The sequence below is a fragment of the Ochotona princeps genome, chromosome 16 (genome assembly GCF_030435755.1).
Source record: "Ochotona princeps isolate mOchPri1 chromosome 16, mOchPri1.hap1, whole genome shotgun sequence".
Lineage (NCBI taxonomy): Eukaryota > Metazoa > Chordata > Mammalia > Lagomorpha > Ochotonidae > Ochotona > Ochotona princeps.
The window spans coordinates 21,896,399-21,919,160 of NC_080847.1; the positions used below are offsets into that span (position 1 = coordinate 21,896,399).

Consider the following 22,762-nt stretch of genomic DNA (forward strand, 5'->3'; position numbering starts at 1 on the left):
GGGAGCTGCAGATGGAAGAGTCAGGAGAGGGGAAAGGAAGAGGAGAAGAGGGAGAGGAGGAGGTTGGGAGGAAGGAGGCAGGACTGGGAAGCCCCACCCTTCAGGAAGGGCCAGCAGGTGGAAGTAGAGACCCCTTTCCAACCCAGACAGCACCTGCAAGAAGTGTTGAGGGTTTGGGGCGAGGCAGTGCTGGAGCTCTGGCACAACTTTTGTGGGATCCATGGCAGCTTCCCCACATCTCTGAGATTTTGCTTCCTCCTTGGCAAAGTGAGGATAGGAATACGTGCTCGCACTTGCCCTGCTGTGCATGCTGCCCCACGGTACTCACGGTACTCACGGCACTCACGGCACTCATGTCCATGGCGCAAAAAAAACCCACAAGCAAACACCCTCTTGCACTCCTGTTGTGTGTGGGGATACCAAGCCATGCCCAAGTTCTGAAACTGTCAGCAGCCAGGAGCCTGGATTCACCCTGGATTTATTCTCCTCTTCCTTCCCTCACTACCTCCTTTTATTCCTTCCATCCATTCTTTTTTTTTTTCTCTTTTATTTTTGAAACCACGATCCAGTGTAGACTCAGGCGTCCCGTATAGTTTTTGTTTCACTTCTCCAAAAACTCTCTGTATGTGTTTTGATGACACTGGCTTTTTGAAGCATCAACATCATTTTCTTGTGGTACAGCAGGTTCTACTCCCACTTGTGATGCCAGCATCCCATACAGGGGCACTCACTCCCATCCAGCTCCCTGCTAATACACCTGGGAAGGCCGCAGATGACACAAGTATAAGGTTCTCTGCCACCCAAGTGGGAGACCCAAATGAAGTTCCAGGCTCCTGGTTTCTGGGGTCAAATGGGGGAGTGAACTAGCAGAAGGAAGACCTCATTTTCTGTCTCTCTCTGTCACTCTGCCTTTCAAATAGTTTTTTTTTTTTTTCAGAAGACCATCATCGTATACTCTACGATGTTCTTGTTTTTAATTTATCTTATTTCCTTGAGATGTCATCTAATTTATTTCTCTTCCCTGACCTGTTTCCGGTAAAACAGGAAGGCTTGATCAGAAGCAGATTGGTTAGTCTTGGCAAGAATCTGTTATGCATCACGCTGCACTTGGAGGTGTGTGTGGCCAGGCTCTGCTTAGTCCATGACCTTTCAGGATGCATGAAGTGCTGGTGACAGCCACTGTGCTGCTCTCTTTGGCACCCTGCATGTGCATGCTGCATGTGTTCACTGCATTCCAGGTGTTGGGGGAAGTCCCACCAAGGCAGAAAGTATGCAACCTCTCTGGTCCCTGGGGACTGGCTAGGGCTGGGGAGCAAGGATGGAGTGGCAGTGACGCCACTGCTGGCCCAGGAGCAAAGGGCTTGGGGGATCAGGGAGGAAATTGTTCATATGACACAGGAGGTACTCTCCCAGCTCCAGTAACAGAACACACACACACACACACACACACACACACACACACACACACACACACAGAGCTGTGGAGAGGAGGTTGGGGAGGCTGGGACATTCCCCTGAGGTCCCAGGATGGTGTGTAGGCATGGGTGTGTAGGGATGGGGTAAGCTGTGAGGCAGCCCTATGACCGTTCCTGTGGCCCATGAGGCAGCCCTCACCTAATCTGGTCCCTGCCTTGCCTATTCCATTCTCCAGCCAGTGGGGAGGACTACTCATGTAACCTCAGCATTTTGTTTGTTCCACATTTGGCCAAACTCCCTTTTTTTTTTTTATTGTGGTTAAAAAAAAAAGCCTACATAACACATCACTTCTCGGCCTTTTGGCTAAGATCAAGTGTAAAAATTTATATAACACAAAAGTTACTGCTTCAGCCAGTGTAGGTGCACAGCTTGGCAGCACTGGCTCATTCATGCTGCTCTGCGTGATGCTCCCCATCGTCCATTGGCACAACTTGTTCACCTTGCAAGATCAGAAGTCTTTACCTGCTCAACAGTGACTTTCTCCTCCTCTCTGCTCCATCCCTGACAGCCAGCACTCTACCTTTTATCTCTCTGATTTTTGTAATTAAAAAGTGGGGGCCCAGTGTGGTAGCCTAGCAGCTGAAAGTCTTCTCCTTGCAAGCACCAGGAACCCATATGGGTTCTGGTTCTAATCCCAGTGGCCCTACTTCCCATCCAGCTCCCTGTTTGTGGCCTGGGAAAGCAGTCGAGGATGGCCCAAGGCCTTTGGACCCTGCACCTGTGTGGGAGACCCAGAAGAAACTCCTGGCTCCTGGCTTTGAATTAGTTCAGCTCTGGCCAATGTAGCCACTTGGGGAGTGAATCAGCAGACAGAAGACCTTCCTCTATATCTCTCCTCTCTGTTTATCTGACTTATGAGTAAAAGTAAATAAATCTTGAAACTAAAAGCATTCAAGTGTCAGCATTATGGTGCAACAAGTTAAGCTACCACATGCAATGCCAGTATTTCATGAGGAAGCACCGGTTGAGTCTTACCTGCCCTGCTTCTGATCTGGTTCCCTGTTGATGCTGGGAAGGCAGTGGAAGATGGCCAAATTGCTTGGGCCCTTGCCACTGTTATGGCAGATAAGGACAGAGCTCTAGGCTGCTGACTTAGGCCTGGATCAGCCCTACCTACTTAGGTCATTCAGGAAATTGAACCAGAGGGTTAAATCAATCTCTTTCCCCTTGACTACCCCAGTTCACTCTTCCTGTCAAATCTACAAATAAATTTAAAAACTTAAAATTGAAAAAATAAGTTTTTAAATAGAAAAACATCATGGGAAAAACACATCTTTTAATTCCATTCTTCTAAGATCCTCTGAAGGGTTGTGATGCAATGCAGTCAGGGGACCCTAACCAGAGCTGCTGCCATGGGTGGGTGAGACTTTTAGCCTCCCAAACAGTGAGCTGAATGGACCTCTTTTCTATATAAAAGGACCCAACCTCAGGGAGTTCATTATGGAAATGAGAATAGACCAAGAGAACCCCCTGGCCCACCTCTTGGAGACAGCAAATGCCAAGAATCTTAGGGGGCATTCAGCCTAGGGGTTATGGTGTTCACATCCCACACTGGATGGAGCTCCTGGACTGCATCCCTGGCTCCAGCTTCCTGCATGTGCAGACCCTGGGAGGCAGCAGCAGATGGCCCAGGAGCTGGGGTTTTGCCACTCATGGTACAGACCTGGGTTGAGTTCCTGCCTCCCAGCTTGCATCCCAGCACAGCCTTGACTGATGTGGGGCCTCTGGGGAGTGAGATAGAAGATGGAGGCTCACTCTCACTGTCACTCACTCTCACTGTGATTCTCACTTTCACTCTTGCTCTCTTGCTCTCTCTGCCTTTTAAATAAAGAATAAACAAAATAACAAATTTGAGGCAACCAAAGTAGACACGGTTGTAGAGGATTTATTTGCCAGAAGGCCTGAGAGCCAAGGACAAGGCAGAAGGGGGTGGACCCTGGGCTGTGTTCATGAGCAGCGGGCAGGTCAGCATGGGTCATCTCCAGCAGGTACCTGGCCTTGGGCTCTAGAAGGCCATGCACACCCAGAGCTGTCTCGCCCCAGCCAGCTGCCTCCAGAGCCAGGAAAGTTCCACCTGTTCCCCTCCCATACAGTTCCTAATGTTCTCCCATTCATCCACTTGTCCTCTTAGCTATGTACTCTTTAGCAGTATACAAAAACACCTATAGCTTATAATACCAACGCACAGGTAGTCATTCACACCCTAGCATGAATTGGATCACCAGCTACTTGGGGAGGGAGAAAGGGAAAGTAGAAGTCTGATCCAGGTGTTGGGGGTTAGAGAAGCACTAAAAGCCAAAGGGAAGGATAATGACAGAGATTTAACAAGTTGAATGGACTGCATCAGGGAGGAAATTGGTCCAATGGAGAAGGATGGAAACTCTGGACAAGCTTGGAGCATCATGACGGATCTGGTCAGTCCCTCCCTTGTGACTGTGAGAGCTGACAGGCAGCAGCTTCCTTGCAGGGGTGGTAGGGAGGGTTACTTTCATTGCTTCAGCTTGCAGTCCCTCACTGGGTGCTGGTTCTAAATCAGAGCTTGCACTTCATGCTCTATGCTGCAGGCCAGAAAAGCAGACTAACTCATTGTGGACCTTGGCCCAACCTGTCAGGCTGGAGCACAAGGCCCCAGCTCTGGGGTCTGGGCTGACTGAGCCCAGCAGTGTGAAACAAGAGCAGAGGGCAGGGGGAGACCTGGCAGCAGGTGGCGTGGACTAAACATTGCCTGTGAGGGGAAGGGGGTGGGGCTAGACACAGGCAGGTGACAGCAGGGTGTTCCAGGTAGCAGCAACCATGGAGAAAAGACCTGATGTAGAAATGCAAGGGCTGGGCTTGGAGACCAGGGAGCTGTGCTGGGGGAGTGAGGCTGCAGGCAGGGGTAGAACCCCATGCCCTATACCTGGAGCTCTGGCCCCACCTTAGAGCAGAGGGGAGCTATGGAGGGATTTGGAGTAGGGGCGTGACTAGGTAGGATGGAGACCCTGCAGCTGCACTGGGGTGGAGGATGGGTCATGGGTGAGTTGGGAGCGACAGGGAACCCGAGGAGAGGTGTAGCAACAGGGATGGGGACCAAGGGCTGCAGAGCCATCAGCTTCCATGGGACAGCAGCTGTGACAGGGCAGAGGCAGGGTTTCTAGAACTTCCCCCAGAGATGCCCAGGCCGGGATCAGGGGACCCCTCTTCATTCATCCAGCTTCCGGAGGATCTTCTTTACCCAGGGCATCCTGGGGTCAGCACAGATCTCCAGGTCTCTGTTGGTCACCAACCTGGAAGGAGGACAGGGTGACAGCGAAGTCAAGACACCACCCGGTTTCCTCCTGAACCTAGCGTTTATGAGCCATCTTCTGTATGCACAGTCTGCTCTGATGTGTCACCTGCTCTGCGTGGTCATGCCCACTCACCAGAGTGATGCAAATGTGCAAGCCACCTACTGCATGCAGCGCACCTGTTGCAAAAGGGAGATGGGCAGCCATAGCCTTGAAAGCCTGGCCAGGCAGCGTGGCCTAGCGGCTAAAGTCCTCTCCTTAAACGCGCCTGGGATCCCATATGGGCGCCGGTTCTAATCCCGGCAGCTCCACTTCCATCCAGCTCCCTGCTTGTGGCCTGGGAGGAAAGCAGTCAAGGACAGCCCAATGCTTTGGGATCCTGCACCCACGTGGGAGACCTGGAGGAAGTTTCTGGCTCCTGGTTCCGGATCGGCACAGCACCAGCCATCGATCGCACTCACTTGGTGAATGAATCATCAGATGGAAGATCTCCCTCTCTATTTCTCCTCCTCTCTGTATATCTGACTTTGTAATAAAAATAAATAAATCTTTAAAAAAGAAGAAAGAAAGAAAGTCTGGCAAGCCCATGAGGCAGCAGCCCCTAGAGGCTCATGGTGTCACTGACACTGTCTTGGGAAGAAGGATGGGGTGGAGGTCCAGACTGTGGCGTTCAGACTCACATTCTAGCTCTGTCACTTGCTAGCAAGTCACTGATCCTTTCTGAGCCTCAGTTTCCCCATCTGTCACATGATAATCCCCATTTGAGTTGCACAGGATGGTGGTGAATTCAGACAAATTCAAGCCCACAGGCAAACACAAGGCAGGTGCCACATAATTGTGCCAAGAGTTGACCTGAAGTGTTTGCATTGGTATAAATTCTTATAACAACTCTCCAAGGAAGGTCCTATGAATTTGCCCATTTTATAGCTAAAGAGAATGAGGCCCAAAGAGGGTTTCCCACGTGCTAAAACTGGTGAGAGATGACTATATAGTGTTCGCTGGGAAGTCAGACCCTGGGGGACAGGGCCTTTAGACAATGGCCACACCCCCCTTCCATTCCTCCTGAAGGCCTGAAGCACAGTAGGGGACAGGCAGGAAGGAGACACTGGCCCAAGCTTGCACAGCACCAACACTGGGCCCACCCTTGTACCATCCTTGGCAAAGGTAGACTAGGAACTGGCCAGTGGCTGGAGCTGTACCCCTGCGCAGGGACTCTCTCCCTGACACAAGGCCCAGGGGACACTCATTCCCCTAACTCCTGTCCTGGCCCCCACCCACAGAACCGACAAACAGAATGGCAGCAGTGCTGACTTTGACTGTGTAGGTAGTGGGACTACCTGTTTGTGAGCCCACATCCTTCCTAGCATCCCTTTTGGCTCCAGCTCAATGACCATGCGTGTGCTCTCTTTGGCCGAGCACCTATTGTGTGCCCAGGCCTTGAACTTTACACCTGCTCTTTACCATTACCCGCCCCCCCGCACTTTTTTCCTCGCCTGGGGAATGGATACAGAAATAGCACCCACTCCATGGTGCTCTTTCTAAGGTGAATGAATCCATATTTATAAGCCACTTACGACAGCACCAGGCCCTTTGCAAGCACGCTCAGCACAATGGTTCAACACACAAAAGCTGTGCTGATGGGAAACTGAGGCTCGGAGCTTAAGGGACCAGAACCCGCATTGCCTCCTGCTTCAGTCTTCTCCATCATTCACCTGCACACCTTCTGAGAGATGGAGTCAACAGTGGGGACAGGGAGAGGAAGACCAGAGCAGATATGGAGCCCCAAGGAGGATCAAGAGCTCTCGAACCCAACCCCCATACTGGTCCCCAGCACTTCAGGGTGTGACTCAGAGAGGCAGGTACAGGCACAGCCCCAGGTCACGAGCAAGAAGCCAAGAGGCAGAGAAGATTGGTAGGAACAAAAGAGCCTTGGTAGAAAGGCCAGGAGACCTGGCTCTGCCCAGACACCCTTGGGCAAATCCCTCTTCTCTGCGAAGCCCCTGTGTCTCCTGCTGTGGGACTGCCCTGAGGAGCCCATGGATCCACATAGGCTGGGTGTACATGTTGGCACTACCTGGCCCATAGCCCCATATGTGTAGGCACTGCCAGGCACAGGCACCCTGTATGTGTCAGCTCTCACCAAACAGCTCCAGGAACATGGGAAGGACCCGAAATACTTCCTGTGGGAGTGTCTGCTGAGCCCATGCACCAAGCATGTCCCCTGTCCTGGATCCTGTATCCTAGAGTCAGATGCTGTCCACAATGCCAGGCCTCTGCTATTCATTCCCACCCTGGCATGTGACAAACCCCAACTAATAGCTGTTGGGTGAGTTCATTATCTTTGTTCTAGTACATCCATGCCCGGGCTGAGCTATCACTTCCAGTCAACTTCTCCCAGCTGGCACGAGGAGGCCCAGCTGCATTCCTCCCATCGCCTACCGCATGTAGATCACCACCCCAGCCCCACCCCCAGCCTCTCAACCTTGCTGCAGCGCACACAGTCCCTGTAGCCTCAGCACTGCCATACTCACACCACGCCAGGCCTCCGGCAGGAGATGGAAGTCAAATAGAAATGCTTGACCACGCGCGGATTTAGGGGTCGGCGCACATAATCCCGGCAGCAGACGCTGTCCTCCACGTTGGCACCATAGGGACCTGGGGGGAGCACAGATGCTCAGCCTGAACTGCAGCCCCGGAGCACAGGTTCCAGGGCAAGAGACACGGCTGCTCCATTCTGGTGAGCAAGGATTGGGTCCAGAGTTTTCTGGGTCTCCTCCAAAGTCCCTGCTCTAAGGGCAACTGGGGAGGCTGGCTCTTGGGGAAGGCACCGATACTATCCCTGAGCTTCTCCAGGGCACAGTGGGGTCCCAGGGTGGGTACAGTACCAGCTTTGGAAACACCCAAGCCAGTCTAGCCCTGTGGAGTCTGAGGTGCATTTTAACAAGATTTTGGGTGATTTCTGTGACCCCTACCATTCCTGCTTTGTTAGCCTCAGCTCACCCTTTCATCACCTACTGTTGAGACTGCAGCCCAGAGTCAGGGAGCACTTTCCTGGGGTCACTCAGCAAACCCCATGGAGTCGGAGTAAGGGTTCAAACACAGGATAGTACCACAGCCACGGGCTGGGGTCCTGCTCACCATCAATTCCCCTCCACCACCCGCCCCCCCAGTGAAGCAGCACTGGCTCCACGAGGTCTGCAGCATGTGGGGCGCTCCCAGGAGACCCTCATCCATGAGGCTGTTGCTGTACATGGCCACTGACTCCTTCTCCAGTGCACACTCCTCTACCAGCACAGAGCGCAACTGGCCACAAAGGCGTGAGAAAGAGGAGGTAGGACTGGGTGGCGATGCTGAGCAAAAGCAGTGAGTGGGAAGGCAGGGCCAGCACGCCAAGAAAGGCCCCTCCTCTTCCCTGTTTCTCCTCTTTGGCCTGGCCACAGCACATTCCAACTGCCCTGGGACCCTCAGACCACACCTGCCAGAACCTCCCAACCCAGCTAAGGCAGAGCTTTCTTAAGTACCCATTTAGCAGATGTGTAAGTTGAGGCCTGGAGCAGCACCCCTGGCCCAAGGAGACCACAAGAATTCAAGGTAGGCCTCTTTCCTTCCAGTTCCTCCCAGTCCTCACTCTTACCTGCCTCCGCAGCCTGGAGCACCATGGCAAGGAGGATGAAGGCAGCCAGGAGTGAGGCTTGCAGGCTAGCCATGTTCTGTGCTGTGGTGTCTGCAGTGTGGTGTCTGCAGTGGCCTGAGATCAGAAAGGTCCAGTATTTAAGTGTCCGCTCCACCCACTCACCCACCAGGCTCAGACTTCTCTTAGTCATTCGTTCCCTAGAGGCTGTGACATTCACATCACGAAAGGAGAACTCCTCACTTCCTCCCGGAGACAGCGGGGAAGCACTGGAGGGGACCCCCACCCCAGCCGGTTTCTAGGTCTCCAGAGACTGCAAAAATCCCCCTTGGGCCTGGCCTCCTGGAAGCTGCACTCCTCGGGGGTCTGCTCACAACATGGCCGTGACTTGGATGACCCTGGTTGTCCCCAGCTAGGCTACCCCCATGGCCCTACCTGTTTGTCTTCAATGAAAAGGTGGCGCCGACTCATCTGGAAACCAGGGCCTGACCTGGAGCTTACACAGCCAGCATCCCTGACCTCAATTTCACTTCAAAGGAACAGACCTGCTCCTCCCTGGGCTTCCCTGGGTTTTGGGGGAGCCCAGCAGTTTGCTTCTTCTCCCTCTCACCTCCAGCTGTCCCCATGCCCCCACTTCCCTGAGGTCTGTCCCCTTGTCTCCATGCTACTGTTCATGCCTGGCATAGGCGGCTTCCCTCAGGCTCACAGCCAAGGGTCACCTCAACACAGGGCAGCAGCCAGAGTCAGCTGCCCAGACTCCAGCAGCCCGCCTTGACCTGGCTACAGGTGTCCCTTGGCACCCCTCCCCCCACCAACCACAGACCCAAGGTCAAGTCCACGCCCCTCGCTGTGGCCACCAAGGTCCACTTCCCAGATGTGTGCTTCCTGGGGGCCTCCCTCACATGAGGAACCCCAACACGTTCCTCACGCATCCTCAGCAAGGTCTGAGGCCTGGCCTGGCCCATGAATGTCACTTTTCACTTCTCTACCACACCGGCTATTTCTGTGAGTCAAGGACTTTCTGAAATGTCAAGCCCACAGGAAGGTCAGCCCTCAGGACGTCATGGCATGTGAATGACCTTGCATATGATGGCTCTGAGCAGTCCCTGTCAGCTCCCCGGAAGGCAAATTCTGGGTCCTTGAGGGTTGGGGTCTCCTTTGTTTCTGGCATCCCCAGTACTCTATGGGATTTGTCCATATGCCTGGAGCCCATTGAATGTAAAAGGATACTGAGGCTTGGTGAAGCAGGAGACCTGCCCTAGCTTACACAGCCACACGGTAGGACAGCCAGGCCTGGGACTCAGAATTCTTGGTTCCATTTGCGACGGACAATCTGCCTAACAATTCATTCATCCAACAAACATATGTTGAACCCTGTGATAGACAGAATTGTGGCCTGGCAAAAGCACACATCCTCCACTCCCCAAATCTGTAGGTATGCTTCTTTCTTAGAGGGAGAGAGAGAGAGAGAGAGAGAGAGAATGACTCACAGGCAAATTCCTGGAGTATCTGGTTGTGTCCAGTGTGGTCTCAGGGGCCCTTGTAGGTGGAGGCAGTGATCAGAGTGACAAGAGAGGAGTGGAGAATGGGATGTGGCATTGTGGCACAGCAAGTTAAGCCACTGCCTTTAATCTCAACACTCCATATCCAAATGTTGGTTCAAGTACTGACTACATTGCTTCTGATCCAGCTCCCTGCTCAGGAATTTGGGCCCCTGCCACCCACGTGGAAACCCAGCTGGAGTCCCAAGCTCCTGACTTCGGCCTGGCCAAGCTGTGGCTGTTGTAGCCATCTGGGGAGTGAACCAGCAGATGGAATCTCTCTCTCTCTGTAATTCTGATTTTAAAGTATTTTTTGAGAGAGAGAGAAGAGGCTGGGGTGGGTTTAAATGTTCTCTAAGTGTTTGCATCCTGCATCAGAGTATGTGGATTCAAATTCCAGCTGTGCTGCTCATTCCCTGCTTTCTGCTACTGCAGATCCTGGGAGGTGATGGCTCAAGGAGTTGGTTTCCCTCACCAACCTGGGAAACCTGATTGGTTCCAGCTCCCAGGCATTGGGGATGAGGAGCTCTCTGTTTCTGTGTCTCTTGAATACAAATATTGTTTTAGGAACTAGAGCAAACTAGAAACTGGGAGAGACTGAGAAGCACATTCTCTCCTGGAGAACCCTGACTCGGCAAGGGTCGGTTTTTTTCCACTGAGACTCGGCTGGACCCCGGGACCCCTAAGCTGTAGGATCACAGACACTGGGTGTTGCGAGCCCACAGAGTGCACTAAGAGTGCAGCCTGGGCAGGCTGGCTGGCAGGACCACAGGCTTCCAGGGAGCCTCATGTTGGCGCATGGCTGAAGGGCATGACACCACCTCAGAGCCCCTTTTGCCCAGAAGCATCACCTAGGCCCAGCCCCAAAACAAACACCATGGGACTCTGTGGCTCGAGTGTTTGGGTGCCGAGGTACTGGGGGAGGAGGCATAGGATTTAGTATTCAATAGGAGCCTCTATTGGAAAAATGGAGAGTTCAGTAGGTGAATGGATATAGCGCTGAACTAGACTCTTAAAAGCAGCTGAGGGCCTAGTGGCTAAATCCTCAACTTGCATCTGCCGGAATCCCATGTGAGAAACAGTTTGTGTCCCAACTTCTCCATTCATCCAGCTCCCTGCTCATGTCATGGGGAATTAGCAGAGAATGGCCTAAAGTCCTGCACCCAAGTGGGAGTCCTGGAGGAGACTCCTGGCTCCTGACTTTGAATCGGCTCAGCCCTGGCCATGGCAGCCAAGATTTACGTTATTTATTTGAAAGGCAGAGTTAGAGAGAAAAAGAGAGAGTGTATGTGTTCTCCCCTTCTGCTGGTTTACTCTCCAAATGACCTAAACGGCCAGAGCTGAACAAATTTGAAGCCAGAAGCCAGGAGCTTCTTCTGGGTCTCCCAAGTGCATGCAGGGGCCCAAGCACTTGGGCCATCCTCTGTTTTGCTTTCCCAGGCACGTTAGGAGGGAGGTGGATCAGAAACTGAGCAAGCAGGACTCAAACTGATCCCTGTATGGGCTGCCAGTCCTGCAGGTGACAGCCTCTAACCCACGACCTTACAGGGATGACCCAAGCTAAAAACTTAATAAAAGGTCCCAGCGGGCCCGGCACCGTGGCCTAGTGGCTAAAGTCCTTGCCTTGAAAGCCCCAGCATCCCATATGGGCGCTGGTTCTAATCCCAGCAGCTCCACTTCCCATCCAGCTCCCTGCTTGTGGCCTGGGAAAGCAGTCGAGGACGGCCCAAAGCTTTGGGACCCTGCACCCGCGTGGGAGACCCGGAAGAGGTTTCTGGTTCCCGGCATCGGATTGGCGCGCACCGGCCCGTTGAGGCTCACTTGGGGAGTGAATCATCGGATGGAAGATCTTCCTCTCTGTCTCTCCTCCTCTCTGTATATCCGGCTTTCCAATAACAATAAAATCTTAAAAAAAAAAAAAAAAAAAAAGGTCCCAGCATGGTAGCCTAGCAGCTAAAGTCCTTGCCTTGCACGCGCCAATATCCCATATGGGACTGGTTCTAATCCCAGCAGCCCCACTTCCCATGAGCTCCCTGCCTGTGGCCTGGGAAAGCAGTTGAGGACAGCCAAAAGCCTTGGGACCCTGCACCTGCGTGGGAGACCCGGAGGAGTCTACTGGTTTCAGATCAACTCAGCTCAGGCCGTTGTAGCCATTTGTGGGGGTGAATCAGTGGATGGATTTTCTTCTCTGTCTCTCCTCTCTGTGGATCTGACTTTGAATAAAAATAAACAGATCTTTAAAAAAATTTTTTTTTAAAAATTGCACGAAAGGGACTGGCACTACACCATAACAGACTAGCCTGTGGTGCTGGCATCCCATATAGGTACCAGTTCATGCCCCTCCTGCTGTACTCTCAGTCTAGTTTCCTGCTTCTGGCCTGGGGCATGCTGCAGAAAATGGTTCAAGTTCTTGGGAGCCTACATCCACAAGGGAGACCCAGAAGAATCTTCAAGTTCCAGGCTTCCCATCAGCTCAACCCTGGCTGTGTGTGTGTGTGTGTGTGTGTGTGTGTGTGTGTGTGTGTGAGACTTTTTGGGGAGTAAACCAATAGATGAAAAACCTCTCTATATATGCCTCTCTCTCTCTTTCTCTCTGTAACTCTTTCAAGTGAAATAAATAAATCCTTTTTTAAAGATTTTTTAAAATTTTTATTGGAAAGTCAGATATACAGAGACAAGAAGAGACAGAAAAGAAGATCTTCCATTTGCTAATTTACTCCCCAAGTGGCCACAATGGCTGGAGCTGAGCTGATCCGAAGCCAGGAGCCTCTTCTGGGTCTCCCACATGGGTGCAGGGTCCCAAAGCTTTGGACTGTCTTCAATTGCTTTCCCAGGCCACAAGCAGGCAGCTGGATGGGAAGTGGGGCCACCGGGATTATAGCTGGCATCCATATGGGATCTCAGAGCATGCAAGGTGAGGACTTTAGCCACTAGGCTACCATGCAGGACCCAAATAAATCTTTTTTTTTAAGTAGTATCAAAATTAATATATCTTTTAGTTTTATTTTCATAAACTTTCTGAAGTGCCCTCATGCATGCATGTATGCTTATGTATCTATATAGTGTGTGTATGTGTGTGTGTAGAGATGACTGTGCATGCATACGTATTTGTGTGTGTTTCACAGAGAGAGGAAGTAGAGAGACTGATGCTGCAGCTAGGTGGTGGGTGTGCCGGTGGCCTTTGAAACCTAGCAACATTCCTGAACGTTCCAAATGTGTCAGCACTGAAAGCTGAGGACAAGAGCAGCAGTTTTTAAAAGGGGGAGTCACGCTGTGGAGTGCGAATAGGCACAGGAGCATCATCAGTGACAGAACTGGGCTGCTGGCCCTTGATCCAAATTTGGGGTTTTCTAACTGGGGCCCTTCAAGGGTGAGGCTCCTCCATGTACGGGCTCCGGAGCTCCCTCTGGAGAATACCTAGGTCCCCAGGAACTTGACAGGGCCCCAAGCAACCCCTGCTGTCCTGGCAGCAATGCCCCATCCCCATTACCTCTCCAGGGCTGAAAGGAAGGCAAACCCTGCCTGTTGCCCAAGGCCCTTTGCCCCCAAATACCCTTGGTCTTTCTCAGCCTGGGGGAGAAAAGGACAAGGTGTTTAAGCAGCAGTGAGGCAGTGGCTTCCAAAGAAAGGATAGGGGAGTTCCTGGTGGGGCGGCAGGTGGGTAATCACCAGGTCACGGGCAGTTGCTAACCGGGGATGTTTCCACCCTCCGAGTGGTTTTCACTGCCCTGTCCTTCTGCCCTCACTTCAGTGTGGGGAAAACTCCCAGACAGAATTGTCTTTGCTCCAGTCTTGCTTCTTTTTGCAAAATTCTTAAAAAAAATTTATTTACTTTTTAATGAAATGCAGATATACAGATAGGAGAGACAGAGAGATCTTCCATCCACTGGTTTACTCCCTCAAATGGCTGCAACAGCCAGATCTGAGCTAATTCAAAGCCAGGAGCCAGGTGCTTTTTCTGGGTCTCCCATGTGGGTACAGAGGCCCAAGGACTTGAGCCATCCTTTGCTGCTTTCCCAGGCCATAAGCAAGAGCTGGATTAGAAGTGGAGCAGCTGTGGATCTGGTGAAAGAGCCTAGTGCTTAAATCCTCTTCTTGCATGTGCCAAGATCCCATATGGGTGCCGGTTTGTATCCCAACTGCTCCATTTCCCATTCAGCTCCTTATTTGTGGCCTGGGAAAGCAGTAGAGGATGGCACAAAGCCTTGGGTTCCTTCACACTTATGGGGGACTGAGAAGAAGCTCCCGGCTCCTGGCTTCTGGTTTCAGATCCGCTCGACTCCAGCCATTGTAGTCACTTGGAGAGTGAGCCAGTGGACAGAAGATCTTTCTCTCTCTCTCTCTACAAATCTCTGTCTCTATGAATCTGCCTTTTCCAATAAAAAAAAATCTTAAAAAAAAGAAGTGGAGCAACTGGGATATGAACTAGTGTTCATAACAGATGCCAGCACTTGCAGAGAGAGGATTAGTTTGTTGAGCCCCTGTGCCAACTCTTTTGTTTAAACTGATTTTTTAAATTGAAAACATAGGGGTAACAGGATGCGGCAATTAAAAAACTGTTTGGAGTGCCTGGCTGAATCCCAGCTCCACTTTCCATCCAGCTTACTATTCACATACACACACTGGGAGGCAACAGATGACAGCTCAAGTCCTTAGTGAGTTCCAGCTCCTAACTTTGACCTGGCCCAGTCCCAACTGTTAGTAATGAAGCAGTAGATGAGAAATCTCTCTCATTTTCTCTCTATGCCTTTCAAGTAAGTAAAGTCAAAAGGAATAAATACATCTCCGTAAATAAACAAGTATATGAAGCAGCCTCCACCGGGCCACTGCACAGTGGGCTGGCTATTTCCATGCTGCTGCCACATGGTGGGGGGGGCTCCTAGGGGACTAGGAGTGTGGGCTTGCAGGGGGCCTGGGGGATGGCACCAGTGGGGGTGTGCAGGGACCTGGGGGCTCATGTCCAGGCAGGTAAAGCAAGCCTGAGGCTTTTGCCGTGTGCCTGACCTCAGGCAGGAGTTTGGGAGATGGAGGGGGAAGGAGCTGAGCCCTGGATTATTATGCTGACGTGGAGTGCTGTTGGACTGGCCCTGGGAACCCGTGAGCTCCCAGGTGCAGGGACTATGAATTGATCAGGGTAAGGGGTAGGAGAATGTAGGGGAGGAAAGACTGCTGAGGAACTCCAATCCACAAGGCCACAGTACTTGCAGGTAAGCAAGGGTTTTAAACAGAATGGTTAGGAGAGGGAAAGCCGCAGGACTTTTGTGGGTCAGACAGGTGCACCAGCCCACATGGGAGATTTGAGCTGGCTATTTAGCATGGATTACAGCTTACCACTACTCATAGACCCATATTAAAGCTAGAGCTGGGGCCTACCTGGCAGAGATAAATCACAGTATCCACCAGTGAGAGTTGGAACAGGGGATGGGTAATGTTAAGTTGGACCATGACACTAACCGGCATAACAGACAACCAGGTCTGTGGGGGATATGAGGGCCCACCCCTGTGGAACTGCAATGTCTAGTGGTTTGCTTAAGAATTGGGGATCGTGGGTGTCTCTCTCTCCCACCTCTTTCGAGAGGCACCCCACCTCCCGGCTCTTCGGAGGTGCTTTCCCCTTCCTCTCCCTTCCCTGCTCACCTGGTCCCTTCACAAATAAACTTATCTGTTTGCAACAGGAAAAAAAAAAAAAAAGAATTGGGGATGGTTACAGGCTGAGCTGGGCATAACCGTGCCAGTAATTGCTGAGGTGAGACAGGCCATGCCAGACTGGGCCGCAGCACCCACCAGCACATGTGAGACTCAGCAGGGAGGGGTGCAAGCTTAGTAGGTGGGCAGCACAGCCTCTCCTGTTGGGCCAGTGCTTCCACTAGTGAGCATGAGAGCTAGGACTGGGGGCAGAGCGGAGTGTGCAGGGCTATAGCACCTGTTGGTCTACCTATCATCTGGGTGAGGGGGAAAGCCAGCCTGGCCTAAGTAACTGTGCCCACTGGTACATGTATAAGCCAGAGTAAGTACAGGCTGGTTGGGCTTTGCCACAGCATCAGCTGGCAAGTGCTGGCACTGAGGGCAAATCCCATTGAGCTAGACTGCAAAACCACCTGGAAAGTGCAAGATCCGGGACTGGGAGTGGGCCCAGTAGGGAAACTGTGGGCACATCTCTGATGGGCTGCAACTCCCACTGGTGAACATGAGAACCAGGTCTGGGGAAAGGCCTGGCATAAGTATAGGCTAGATAGTTGGGTCGGTTGGATTGAACTAGGCTTCAACACCCATTGTTGTGTACAAGAGCTGAATGGGACATGGGACACTGAACCACTCTGCTGCACACACTGTTAAGCATAGGAACCAGGGCTGGGGGCAGGTCTGATGGAAGTTATTGGGGGTTGCTCCGACTGAGCTACAGTTCTCACTGGTGTACATGAGGGCCAAGTGTGTGGTGGGAAGGGTTGGATTGGGCTTCAGCATCCATTGGTTTACTTAAGAGACAGGCTGGACAGAACTGACCTAGCAATTGCAGCTACCAGTGTGTGTGTGTTGGCTGATGTGGGTGATGGACAGAACCAGACCCCGTACTGGCAAGCACACACAAGAGTCAAGTCTGGGAGCACTTCAGAAGAGGGTTCTTTGGGGATACCCCGACTGACCTGCTGGACTTAGAACTCCAACCATGGGGAGAATCGGAAGGTCTGTGGTCAAACTGTGGAATACAGGTGTCAGAACTGGGCTTCCTCAGTGGCTTAGATGGAGCAGTGGATGGCATACCTAGATACACATGGAGGATATGGCAGTCCATTGGAACCTGCAGAAGACGTTTGATACCATAGCAAAGGAAGGAGGGCAGAACAAATTGGTCAACCACTCCAGTCAAACTTGATAGCAGATTTCTGGGCAGATGCAGACTCTAAGGTGGACCAAGTCAGACAATGGACCTTGGAAGGATTTCCTCATCCTTGGATTTCAGAACTATCAAAACCACTTGATCAAAACCCTCGGAGTGTGTTCCACATTGGGGACCCTGGGATAACATCAGCTGTCTCTTCCCATCCTTGAATACTGATGCAGTTGGGAGGCTGGATATGGCTTCTCCCCTTGTCTTTCCCCTTCCCCCAGATATAGGAGGAAGAAAAAGAAAATTTGGAAACAATGGTCTCACCCACTTTCTCCTAAACCTCGACCTTCCCACCCTGATCAACTATGTAAACACCATCAAAAATCAAGTAAAAATAAATAACATTATTTATTTGAGAGAAAGTGAGCACACACACGTACACAAACCAAATATATGAAGCTAGAAATGGTCAAATGTCTATCAACTGATAAACGGACAGCAACCACATGGAGTAGTCAGTCAATAGTATCATCCAGCATGGCAAAGGTCACTGCGACCACACCATGAACCTTGAGGTCACTGGGCTGAGTCAGATAAGCCACTAGAGGCCTGACATGGAGCCAGCATTGTGGTGTAACAGGTTAAGCTGCCCACACTGACAGCCCATAATGGAGTGCCAGCTTAAATCCCATCAGCCCTGCTTCGTTTTCAACAACCTGCTAATGTGCTTGGGAAAGCTGTGGAAGATGGCCCCAGTACTTTGGGCACCTGCACCCTTGTAGGAAACCTGGATGGAATTCCTGTATCCGGGCTTTGGCCTGGTCCAGCTGCAGCCATTGCAGCCATCTGGGGAGAGTGAACCAGGGATTGGAAAACCTGCCTAGCTTCCTCTCTCATATCACTCTTTCAAATGAATAAAATAAATCTTAAAAAGTAAAGGGCAAACACTGTACAATGGAGTAGTTAGCGTCTTAGAGAAAGGACAGGGCGGCTGGCAAGAGCTGGGGTCAGCGGGGATGTGGGTTTTGTTCTGCAGAGGGAAGGAGGCAGCCCCAGTGTGTAGCTGCCGCATGAATTCACTTAGTGTACTAGTCGATCAGAGCCCTCACGTCAAGTGGTGTGTGCTGCATCGCGATAAGAACACAACATCACCTAAAAATGGGAGCTGATACCAAAGCATAGTTCCGTCAGGAAAGACACCAACGACTGAGAGCCTTCGTCACCTCTGGGGGATTTGAGGGGGTGCTCAGAGCAACTTCCCACCACACGCCCTGGAATGTGAGCTCAACCTTTTCCCCCACGCACATATGTGACCCACAGAGGCCCATGAAGCGCCATACCCCTGCAGACAAAAGGGGACTGGACTGCAGAGCAGGTCTGCCTCACACCCCCACCCCCCCCACCAGTGTTTCCTTTCCTTTTCTCAGAGGCAAATGGACTCCGGACTTCCTGTTTGTCCTTCAGGAGTAGCCATGCTTGTACTCAGGAACAGAAGGACATCGGGCAGGGAAGGAGGAAGAAGGCTGGGAGGTAGGGAAGAGAGAAGGCAGAGAGGACGGGAGCAAAAAGGGAAGAAGGGAGGTAAGAGGCTGAAAGGGAAGGATAGAAGGAGAAAGGGAGGGAGGACAGAGACAGGAGGGAAGGGAAGAAGGGTGGAAGGAAGGAGGGGCGAAGGAGAGATGAAAGAGGGAAAGGGAAGGCAGGAGGAGGGAGGGAAGGACAGTTCCAGTTTTGCACCTGTTTGCTTGTTTAAAATGCATCTTGGAAGCAGTGCCCTCACAATGCACACAGACCAGTCTGGGTTGTGCTACGGCTGGGTGACTGCCGTGTGGATGCACCACAGTATGCATGGTCAGCCCCGACAGACCAACTGGCAGACACTTGGGTTTTTCCAGTCTTCATTTACATAAAAACTCCAAAATCACCTCCCCTGACCGGCCAGCACAGGAGGCAGCATCATTCCTAGAAGTAGGTTGTCTGGGCTTTTACTTCCACCCTGGGGTAAGAGAAAGTCCCTGCTCAGAGTGGTTGCCCTGGCACTTCCCCATTTCTGCAGAGGCCTGGGGGTGGAGGAGGGGGTGGGTGCCCTGCACCAGGGCATCACCCCAGGCAGCTAGCTGACAAGCCTCCTCTGCTTGTCTGGGTGGAGCCCAATACCCCAGCTCATGCCAGAAGCAGAAGGAAAAATGGACACACCTTTCAGAGGGCCTAGGGCTGGGGACCGGCAAGTTTGGGCCAGCTCTAAGCCAAGAGAGCTGGTTAAGAGCCTGTCAGGGTTCCAGGCCTTGGACGCTGAGCTGAGCCCAGCACATAGGTCTACTGGGGAGCCTGTGCAGTGGTTGAGAAGTCTGGGACAGAGCTTGGGGTGAGGGGAGGTGCCGGGGGCAGAAGTAAGGGACTTTGAGAGCTAATTGGTCACAGGGACAGCCACCACCCCTGTAGTGATGGTCATTATCATCATCATCATAAATGGCGCTATGAGCACTTAGCATGAGATTCCCCCGCCCTGTATTTCACAGTCCTGACCTCACCAGGCCCTAACAGCAGTACCCAGAAGGGCTGCTTTGACTAAGTCCAGGTCTTCGGTGAGGAAGCTGAGGCCCACTGAGCCCACTGCGCACTAACTGTTCCCTGAGACTGGGGTCAGAGCAGGGAGGCTGCAGGGACAGTAACAAGCCACAGGTGGGTTTCAGCATGGTCCACCTGAGAACAGTCTGTTGACCAAGGTCACACTGCTGGAGTCCACATTTGCCTCCAGGTCTATTTGATTAAAAGATAAACCCCATCAGGCTCCATAAAACCCGCTCCCTTTAAAAAGTTTATTTGTTGGGCCCGGCGGCGTGGCCTAGTGGCTAAAGTCCTCACCTTGAAAGCCCCGGGATCCCATATGGGCGCCGGTTCTAATCCCGGCAGCTCCACTTCCTATCCAGCTCCCTGCTTGTGGCCTGGGAGAGCAGTTGAGGACGGCCCAATGCATTGGGACACTGCACCCGCGTGGGAGACCAGGAAGAGGTTCCAGGTTCCCGGCTTCGGATCGGCGCGCATCGGCCCGTTGCGGCTCACTTGGGGAGTGAAACATCGGATGGAAGATCTTCCTCTCTGTCTTTCCTCTGTGTATATCTGGCTGTAATAAAATGAATAAATCTTTAAAAAAAAAAAAAAAGTTTATTTGTTTTTATTTGGAAGGCAGAGTGAGAAACAGATATCTCTCATTGGCTGGGTTGTTCCCCAAATGCCCAAAACAACCACAATTGGGCCTAGGCTGAGGCAAGGAGCCAGAAATTCAAACCAGCTCTTCTGCATGGGTGGCAAGAACCCATGCAGAGCCACATCTGTGACTCCCAGATGTGCATTCACAGGAAGCTGGGTGGGAAGCAGAGGTAGGATTCAATTTCAGGTCCTCTGATTTGGGGTATGGATGTCCCACCCCAAACTTGCCATGGTAAAACATGAAAGGTGACAGTTTTTAACACACTCATAAGGCTGTGTAACTGTTTCCTGCTCTCTAATTTTAGGACATTTTTATCATCACAATAAGAAAAACCCCACACCACTAAGTCCTGATCCATGGCAATCACTCAGCCCTTTTCTTTTCTGTGGATTTACCTTTAGGGGGTTTTTCATATTAGTAGAATCTTATAAACTTGAGCCATCACTTATGTCTCCCAGGGGAACACATAAGACAAGAAGCTGACATCAAGCGTAGAGCTGAGATTCAAGCCCAGGGACTTGGAGCCAAACACTGATATGAGATGTGAATGTCCCAAGAATTCTTAACTGCTGCACCAAATGCCTGACCCTGTATGCAAGTTCTAAGTGAACATGGTTATTCCATTCTTTGGGATCTATATGTAGGAGCAGAATTTCTAGGTTGTATGGTAATGTTTAATTTTTTGAGAACCTGTTAGATTGTTTCCAGAGAGGGACCAATGTTTTCCATTTTTCTCCAGCCCTGAAAGGAGGGTTTGATTGCCCCATTTCCTGGCCATCTCTTGTTCTTGCCAGCCCTTTTGATGAGAGAACCCTTTGGGTATGAAATGATATCTCTGCAGTTTTGATTAGCACTTCCTTAATGACGAATGGTGCTGAGAATAACATCATGTGCTTATTGATCAAATGATAAATAGATATTTTCTTTGGAAAAGCCTATCCAAGTTCTCTTCCCATTTTTAATCGGGCTGTTTGTCTTTCAGCTGTTGGGTGTAAACAGTTCTTTTTTAAAGATATGTTTATTTTTATTGCAAAGTCAGAGGTAAACAGAGAGGAGGAAAGACAGAGAGGAAGATCTTCCGTCCGATGATTCACTCCCCAAGTAACCACAATGGCCAGTGCTGAGCCAATCCAAAGCCAGGAGCCAGGAGTTTCTTCCAGATCTCCCACGTGGATGCAGTAAGCCAAAGCTTTGGGCCGTCCTCGACTGCTTTCCCAGGCCACAAGCAGGGAGCTGGATGGGAAGTGGAGCATCCGGGACATGAACCAGTGCCCACATGGGATGCCAACAAATAAAAGGCAAGGACTTAGCCACTAGGTCATTGCACCAGGCCCATTTCTTTTTTTTTTTTTTTTCTCTCTTTTTTTTTAAAAGAAGTAAAAATATTTTATCAAAACCAAAGCTACCCTATGTCTCTACCCTCATCCATTCCCCTCCCTTTTTTCCCATGGGTAACCACAAGACCACCGTCCTAAAGCTGCTGAGATCCTTCTAAGGTTGTCCTATACTTGTAGATAAAATATAGGGAGGAGGGCATCCCATATCACTGTATATCCAATCAAGTCCTGACTGCTTTGCTTCCATTCCAGCTTCCTGCTAATGCACCCAAGGAAAGAGTGGAAAATGGCCCAAGTTTTTGGATCCCTGTCAGCCATGTGGCAGATGTGAATGGAGTTCCTGGTTCTGTCTGTGTCTTGACAAGGCACTGCCATATACATTTGGGGAGTGAATAGTTGCATAGAAGATCTCTCTTTCTGTTTGCTTTTCAAATAAATAAAATAAATCTCACTACAGCCATTTGTATGCTCCTAGCTGCCCCTTCCTCGCTGACAAGCAGCGCCCCCAGTTCTCAGTCATTCTGTGGTGTTGAACTTTTTTCTGCCAATGAACTTGCTCTCCACCTGTCTCAACACTTTGCACCTGAGGTCACACCCTTGATCATGTAATTACCAGTAAACCGCTCTTGTGTAAATAATTGCAACTCCACACACTCCTCTTTCCAACCACAAGCTTCCATCAGTTTCAGCTCACGCCATGGATCTATCTGTGATAACGCCAGACCCCACCCAGAGGGATGCTGCCCTTTCCCTTTGCCCCCTGCTTCTCTGTTCCTCTCCTGACTCAGCTCAGCTTCCCCGATCTTTGATTACCAGCTTCTTTGGCCCACATCCTCAATTCTCTTCCCAGACAGCTCCACTTCCCATTCTTCTGATACGTCTCGACAAAACCATCATAACACTCAGCTCTCTACCACTCTGCACCTGCACCAGTGCAGCCAAATGCAGATGGAGAATAGCATCAATCCTGCCAACTGCAAAGTCAAGGTCACTGGCCTCCCTCATCCCTTAATACTGTTCCCTTCCCACAAAGTCTACAGTCTTTTCCTGCCCTGTTTGCTTTTCCCACTTTTCTGGATCATTTCTTCATTTCTTTCCATCATTGAAACCTTCAAACTCCTCCTCCCCATCCGTCACATGCAACTGACAACTCTGAGAAAAGAGAAGCTACCAGAAGACCCACCCACAGCTGTCCCTCTAGCTCCAGTTCTGCATATTCCTGACTGCTAACACCCTCTCCTACTTAGCACACTCCAAACCGCAGGCCTCAGACAAGAGGGTCTGGCCTCCCACGTGAAGGGAAGCAGAGAAGGGCAAGGAATGACGGTGGGGAGACAGGACAAAACCCACATACGGTCATCCCGCAGCCCACGCTTCTTTCCACAAAGTTCTTATCATCTTCCGGTTGCTCACTTGCAGCTCCCCACCCCCGGGCCCAGGGATCCTGACACAGAGCGTGGCCACAGAGCCA

The 22,762-nt window shown here is 51.3% G+C and overlaps 1 protein-coding gene across 1 annotated transcript; it reads right to left on the minus strand.

Annotated features, from left to right (window-relative positions):
- Positions 1–4,657: 4,657 nt before the first annotated feature.
- CCL22 (C-C motif chemokine ligand 22) lies at positions 4,658–8,457 on the minus strand. Its single transcript, XM_004583883.2, has 3 exons — positions 8,377–8,457; positions 7,274–7,397; positions 4,658–4,742 (listed from the first exon to the last, which is right to left on the minus strand). The coding sequence occupies exons 1-3, from the start codon at positions 8,447–8,449 to the stop codon at positions 4,658–4,660; spliced, it is 282 nt and encodes a 93-aa protein (XP_004583940.2). The 5' UTR covers positions 8,450–8,457.
- Between the last annotated feature and the right edge of the window lie 14,305 nt (positions 8,458–22,762).

Bases quoted from the DNA above. Each gene is read 5' to 3' on its own strand.
- CCL22 (XM_004583883.2), bottom strand. From the start codon at position 8,449: ATGGCTAGCCTGCAAGCCTCACTCCTGGCTGCCTTCATCCTCCTTGCC. The intron at 7,398-8,376 runs GTAAGAGTGAGG...TGCTCCCCCCAG, and splicing joins GCTCCAGGCTGCGGAGGCAG to GTCCCTATGGTGCCAACGTG. The intron at 4,743-7,273 runs GTGAGTATGGCA...TCCTCCTTCCAG, and splicing joins TGCCGGAGGCCTGGCGTGGT to GTTGGTGACCAACAGAGACC.